Here is a 7,602-nt window from a genome sequence, read left to right on the forward strand (position 1 = left end):
GTAGAAAGATGTTCCACCATCATCTGTAGAAAGATGTTCCACCATCAGTAGAAAGATGTTCCACCATCAGCTGGATGTATCTCCAACAACTGGCTCCTCTGTTCTCTGGTTCTGATCCATGCTGCGTTTATTCATTGATCCAGGAGGATGGACTTTTTTGTCCAAAGTGACTGAAAATTTGTCCAAAATAAGGAGAAGTTTGTGCAAAATGTGTCATAAATTGCCCAAAATGACTTGAAATTTGTACAAAATGGCACCAAAAACGCATAAAATCGTCCATAATGACAAACTGCTTCCATGTTTACCATTAAAGCTGTAAAATAAAAGCTAAACAGGTCGATTAGAAACTTATCAGTGACGCCCTGCTAATAAATATGATCCGTTTATTTCAAATCGTTGCATGTAAATGTGATTTTGTGGAGGTTTGGTTGCATTAAATGGACCCACTGAGGCCTAAATCAACCAGAATCGTCCTTTAAAACCAGTTTTTCATGAATAATCGTTTCTTCTTCTGATGTGCGACTCTGAAAACGATCCTCCGAGGCGCTGCTCCGGTTCCGGCAGGTGTCGGTCGGAGGTTCTTGGGTTCTTGCGTTCCCCACAAACCGCCTCCGAGGTTTTCTGTGGAGATGTTTTGAAAGCTGGATTCGGGTTTTCCTCCTCGACCGCCGCCTCCGTCACTTACTGGAACCAGGAGATGCTAATTCGGCCAAACGGCTCGGTGACGTCAGCGCCCCTAAAAACCCGGACGTGTTTTCTTTCAAGTCTGGACCGAGATGTTTGTATTAATCTACGTTCTTCTTCTTCCTGTTTTCGTTTCCGTCCCGTCCGTCGGCGTGTTTGTGTTTGCAGCTCTCGGGTGGACCGCGGTTTATTATTGCTGATGGCGCAGGTACACACAAACACATGGCGCATGAATAGTAATTATGATTAGCATAGGGGCCACACACAGCGCCGCCGTGTGTGTGTTTGTGTGTTTAAACCTGCCGCTCTGGTTGACTGACAAAACAGAAACACTTCCATGCACACACACATTCCTCACATTTCACACTCACACACAGTTCATGCAGGTTAATCTGCTCTGTCTGCAGCCAGCATCCTGGAAAACCTCCTCTCATGCTAACCGGCGGAGGAAGAATCCACCGGTTTGGCCTCCAGTAGGTGAAGAACCTCCGTCTGGTCGTTATTTTAGGCGTTTTCTGGAAGCATTTCTCTGAAAAATCGGACATTCCTGCATTTCTTTCTGCCGTTAAAGAGCTTTTTAACATCAGCTGTGTGATGATGCCGAACAAAGTAGGTTTAAAATGTAAGTTTCACTTTTAAAAAATCGCTAAAATGACGCCATTTATCAGAGCTGGAAACGTTAAAAACCGAGCAACACAGTCTCTGAGCTGTAAAGTTAAAAACGATATTTATTCTACGTGTCTCGACTAAAAAATGCGCCAAAAATCAGCAGTTTGCTCCAAACGGATTCTGGAAAAAACAAATAATTCTGTGTTTTTTGATGCAACGGTGAAGTTGTTAACGATTTAGCTACGACCAACAGCACAGTTACGAAAATTCTTTTTTTCGTTTTTCAGATGAAATGCAGGCAGTGTTTACACAAAGCAGAAAGCAGACGAGTATTTAAACAGATTAAAATATAACAAAATGTAGTAAAATATACATATAACATGGAGAGAGTGTTGGTCACACCTGTGGACACTTGGGCAGGTTGACTTCAGTTGTTTCTTGTTTTTAAAAATTACGTTTTTTCCTTATTTCAGACGTCTGTCATTCTGCTCTGAGCTCTCTCAGGACTTCATATTGCAGAGAAAAATGATCCCACAGTGAAGAAAAATTCAACATGTGACGCCCAGAAGCTGCTCAGAATTCAGAGGGTTAATAAACTCAGAGGAAGAACGACCCAGTCCCAGGATTCTGACCTGTTCTAGTCGCTGCCTTCATCAGTTTGGTTTTGTGGATATTTCAGTGTGTAGGATGTAATAGAGTCGATCAAAAAGGAGTTCTGTGATTTTCAATCCACGTCTTTTGCTCTCTGTGAACCAATATTGACACTGAAATGCGGAAAACATCCTCAAATATCTTCCCAGAAGATCAGTCATCCATTAAGACGACGTCCAGACTTTTATCGACGTCCACGACTTTTACAGCTTTATCGATTTTTATTATTTACTTATGAAACCTTCTGATGCCGTCAGAATAAAGGACAGAAGGTCTGAAAGTGACTTCACTGGTCGGATGTAGAAACATTTCACTTTAAACACGAGTCTGATGTTAACGGATGGAGACGTGCAGGGACGTAGTTCAAGTTGTGTGAAGTGATTTTTACACGTTTTAGCTCCGACACTGGTCCAAAAACATCCCAGAGAACTGAAATGTCCATAAAAACAAAACTTCTCTGCAATAAAAACCACATAAACAGGTCAGATTGGGCTCTGACTCGTTGCTTCCAGCTGTTTCAGTGAATGTTGAGCATCTCATGATTAGAAAGTCCTAATTAACTTATTTTAACACCAGCATGAACGTATGTTGTAGCATCAATAAGAAATCAATTAAGTTGATTATTAACACTGACAGCAGCCGTGCAGGTGAGTAAACTGACCTTCTAATATTTTCTTGCTGTTTCCTGTTAAACCAGACTTGTAGGTGTTGTTTTCTTGTTGTGATGGATGCTAACAGTTTCCCCCTGTTCCCAGTCTTTATGCTAAGCTAGGCTAACGACTCCGGCCACTAACAAAGCAGATCAGCTAAAAAAAGCCTTTGCGTTAAAGTCGCCTCTCTGGTCCCCAAACTCTTCACCCTGACCCCGGCTCAACCCTCCGCAAACACCGAAACTCACAGCGTCTCCAGACTGTGGAGTCCGTGGAAGCAGCTCGTTCCCATGGAAACGATCCTATTGTTGTTGAGATGCCTGCGGAGAGAGAAGAGAGAGACTGATGGACTAATGAAGCAGACAAAGGCCGGGTGTGTGTGTCGCTTTAAAAAGGGGCCCCGGGGCCTCTCAAGAAGGTTTTTTTTTTTTTCTTCTTCTGGTAATTTCATGCAAATTAGCTTCAAGCCGATTGGACAAAAGAAGTGACAGCGGACTTCAATGCCGCCGCGCTGAATGCCGTCGCACACACACAAACACTCGGCCTGCATGTTATTACCCAGTTAATACAGACGGACAGGGACAGTCGCTGCCACGGTTACACTTAATGCAGCCGCGGCGCCTAGCAACGGACACACACACACACACACACACACACACGCGCGCACACACACACACACACACACGATGGTAAAAACAAAAACATCAACCAGAAAATCTAAAAATGTTTCTGTCAACACAAAGAGTTCAAATGAATTAAATCCAGATGTATGAACCAGAAATTCAACGTAAATCAGTTTAAACTTGATTTTAGTTTAGGATTCACTGACCTGGTTAATTAGTTAGTTAGTTAGTTAGTTAGTTAGTTAGTTAGTTAGTTAATTAACTTACTAACTAATATTTACTCATTCATGAGCCCTGTGTCTGACTCATAAAAACTAACTCAACGTGGTTTAACCTACTAGCTACTAACGAAGCTACTGGCAGGTGGAAAACAAAATGGCCGACCAAATCACTAACAAGCTAACCTACTGCTAACCAAATGATTAACTTATTCACTTCCAGGTAACACACATGTTAACTAACATACTGCTAGCTGATGTTAACTTGCTGGCAAAACAGATAGCTGAGCAACTAGCTACCCTGTTGCTAACCCACTGACTAACCTGAGTTGCTAATTTATTGGTAAATCAAATAAGTAACCAACTGACTAACCTTCAAGGCTAACTTACTGCTACCCAACAGACTAACCTACTTGCTAATTTAACTGAAAGTCAAATAGCTAACCAACAAAACTAATCCAACTGACTAACCGTCAAGGCTAACTCACTGCTAACCGACTGATGAGCTTACTCACTGGAAACTTGTAGATAACCAAATAACTAACCTTTATGGCACACCCAATGCTAGCTGACTACCTTCTCAGCTAAATTACTGCTAACCATCAGACTAACCTACAGGCAAATTAATCTGGAAACCCAATTGCTAACCAAGAAACTAATCTGGCTAACTTGATGCAAACTAACTGACCAACTTTCGGGGCTGACTTACGACTTAACAACTACCTTCAGGTCAAACGTACGGCTAACCCAGCCACTTACTTCTAATGCTAGCTGACTGCTAACCATCAAAGCTAGCTTGCTGTTGACCAACTGGCGAAACTTTAAGGCTAACTCACAACTAATAAACTGACTAACCACCAACTTCCTGCTAACAAACTGGCAAACCTTCACAACTTAACTACTACTAACCAACTATCTTTACAAACAAATTAATGCTCACCAAGCAACTAGCCTGCCAAAGTTACTGCTAACTTACTGACTCGCTTTTGTGGCTAACTTACTGCTAACCAACTATCTTTAGGGTTAAATCATTGCTAATAAACAGACTCAACTTCATTGCTAAATTACATGTTAACCAACTAGCTAAGCAAGAACCAAAGCTACTGGCTATTTTAATGCTAGCCAGCCTTCAGGGTGGTAAATAAGACAACTAACCAATTCACCAACATAGCATTAGCTTTGTTAATGCTAACTAAACGCCTAACATGGGTAGCTTCCTTTCTAATTAACTAACAAACCAACATGCTGACGTGCAGGCTGACTGATTATTGAAATAGCTCATTTACAGGCTAAAAAAGCTAATTTAGTGGCTAACTACGTTAGCATACGGGCTAACCAGCTAACGTATTGTATCTACTGACAAACAAGACTTTGAAATCTTTCTCCTAACGTGTTGTTGTTTAAACATTTCAGGACAAAAATGATAAAAATGACATTAAAGAATGTGAACAAACAAAAAATCTATGAAATAAATAAGCAATAAGAATCATTTAATCAATGAACTTAGACATAAAGGAACAAAGAGACGGAAGCCTGAAGACAATCTCTGCTCATTTGGTCTGTTTTTGTTTTTGTCTTTTTGCAGAAGAAGTAGCTCGTCGACAGCCTGCATGAGTCCAAACGCTGCAGCTGATTTGTGGATCCACTTTACCAACACAGGATCCATAAATCTGCCGACAGAGGAGCCGAATGTGTTTTTACGCGATGCAATAAAGATAAGTCGAACCGAGGTGTTGAGTTATTATTAACTCACGTCACTTTAAAGACGGTTTAAGACACACGCTTAATTTACTGTGTTTACGAAGCGACAAAATCAAAGACTTTAAGATTAAACTGATTACAAGAGACAGAAATTCAAGTTTTATGTGTCTGGAGTTCATAATTTATTTGTTTTATGACTGCAGTGACCTTCAGGTTCTGGTGAATACAGTCATGTGGGCTCACTTTAAGGATATTTATGTCTGTTTTAATATTAGACATTTGGCACCATTTCAAAAAGGAACATCCTTGGTTTGCAGTGTGCTGCGTTAAAACCAACCGGTTCAGTTTCCTCGTTGAATAGTTGAGTTTTAGGACATTTTGGGGAATGTTTGTGAATAAATGAAGTGTTTTTAGTGGACGTACAGCACCACGAGGCGGCCCAGCCTGCTGAAGGCGTGGTCGGGGACGTGGCCGATGTGGTTGAGGGCGAGCGTCATGGCCTGCAGGGCGGGCAGCTCGCTCAGAGCCTCCACCGGCACCTCCGTCAGGGAGTTATCGTCCAACCAGAGGTGGCGGAGCGAACGCAGGCCGGAGAAACAGCCAACGGGAACGCTGGAGATGTGGTTGGCGTCCAGACGGCTGTAGAGACAAAAAAAACGCTGAGTTTAGCTTCACATCAACCAGCTGTTTGTACATTCAGTAGCTGCAGACTGGGAATGTGGCAACTGGTTTTACTCCTATGTAACTGGTAGAAAAGATGGTGAAGTATGACTTGTCTGCTCTTTATACATCTATAAGCTCGCATCTAAACAAAACCTGGAAATTTATGTAAAAAAATGTCAAAAACCTGAATATGACTGCATCAGAGTGCCAAAAACCCGACTTTAAAGCTTAAAAGCAACAATAACTTTGACGTTAACACACTAAATTGTCAACAACATGGACATAAAAGCACAAAAGTACAAATATATTCATCATTAGTGCCCTCAAGTGTCAAAAATTGGATATTCAAACACAAAAGTAACAATAAACTTGATGTTCAAGTATTAAAATGGCCCAAAAACAGATATTTGAGCACAAAATTACAAATAACTCACACATTAAAGCACCAAAGTGACAATAACTTTGGCCTTAAGGTATTAATTCTGATGAACTAAATCCCAATTAAAACCTCAGGATCTACATTTTGGGTTTCTTATGAATCCTAGTGATATATTGAATGAAGACCACATTCAGTCATCATCAGTGACCGTCTGACCTGTGGAGTTCCCCAAGGCTCCATCCTGGGCCCCTTGTTCTTCTTTATTTATGTGCTTCCACTAAGAATTAGCACAATTTTTATTATGATTATTACACAAATAAATACCTGATTCCATGTTTTGTTTTTGTTGTATAATAAAAATTGTGTCTGAAAACAACAAGCAAACCGACAGAACACGTCTACTTCTCTAATTCGTACAGGAGAAGCATTTCTGTCGAGCGCTCGGCGTACAAATCGACATCCTTCACTTCACTTTGAGGCTGTTTGAGAGGAACATTAGAAATCAAGTGTCTGAGCAGCAGAGGAATGATCGGCAGGCGGCTGGAGAACCACTCGACCAGCCGGCGGGCACTCAGGCCAAACCCAAGCATTTTAATGAGCCAAGACTTGTGAGTTCAGGAGGAGCTGGTGTCAGTCAAAGCCAACACACTCTGGAGCTGCCGGCCATGACAAAGAATTAAATCCACTTAATAAAAGTAAAAAAATAAATAAAACAGGCATTTATAGTCAAAATTAAGACGTGATTAATGGAAAAAAAAGAGAATAGGGATTTAGTTTGAATATTGAGGGGAACACATTCAGCAGGGTTCCGTCCTCTCCCAGGAAAAACACCTCATTTTGGTCAGTAGACATAAAAGTTGTGGAACCTCGAGATAAAGTTGTACGTAAGCTACTGTTAGGTGGCCTGAAAGTCCACCGTGATGCAGGTCAAAGGGATTCTTGACTGAGTCAATTAGGCTGAACTACATCGATATAATTAGCTGTAACCGGCTAGTTTGGTTTTGGTTCTGTTTTGTAGACTCCTATGACTCCTCTGAAGGAGTTACTAGAAGGAGACTAGTAAAGGAGGCCATCAAGACTCCTATGACTCCTCTGAAGGAGTTTCCAGCTTCAGCAGCTGAGATGTTAGAGACTGTTCAAACAACTGTCTGTTCTTCACCATCAAAGCTTTATGGAGACAAAGAGAAAGACTCTGTTGGAAAAAGCTCAGATTAAATCTGGACCAGAGTTCAGCAGAAGACATGTGGAGACTCTGGAGTCACCTGGAAGAAGGTTCTTTGGTCTGAGGAGACCAGAATGGAGCTTTTCAGACTATATGCAATGCTTAGTGACACCAAACACATGGAAGCACGGTGGTGGCATCATCATGATGAAGCACGGTGGTGGCAGCATCATGACGAAGCACGGTGGTGGCAGCATCATGA

At 41.5% G+C, this 7,602-nt stretch overlaps 1 protein-coding gene across 1 annotated transcript in view; it reads right to left on the minus strand.

Moving 5' to 3' along the window:
- Positions 1 to 7,602, minus strand: part of LOC103368620 (leucine-rich repeat-containing G-protein coupled receptor 5) — a 36,639-nt gene that overhangs the window by 12,332 nt on the left and 16,705 nt on the right. Inside the window, exons 5-6 of the mRNA XM_008297034.1 lie at positions 5,560 to 5,775; positions 2,843 to 2,914 (exon numbers count right to left, since the gene is read on the minus strand). Of these exons, the coding sequence (XP_008295256.1) occupies positions 2,843 to 2,914; positions 5,560 to 5,775 (288 nt within the window). The remainder of the gene's footprint in view (positions 1 to 2,842; positions 2,915 to 5,559; positions 5,776 to 7,602) is intronic.

The sequence above is a fragment of the Stegastes partitus genome, unplaced genomic scaffold (genome assembly GCF_000690725.1).
Source record: "Stegastes partitus isolate 25-593 unplaced genomic scaffold, Stegastes_partitus-1.0.2 Scaffold1179, whole genome shotgun sequence".
Classification (NCBI taxonomy): Eukaryota; Metazoa; Chordata; class Actinopteri; family Pomacentridae; genus Stegastes; species Stegastes partitus.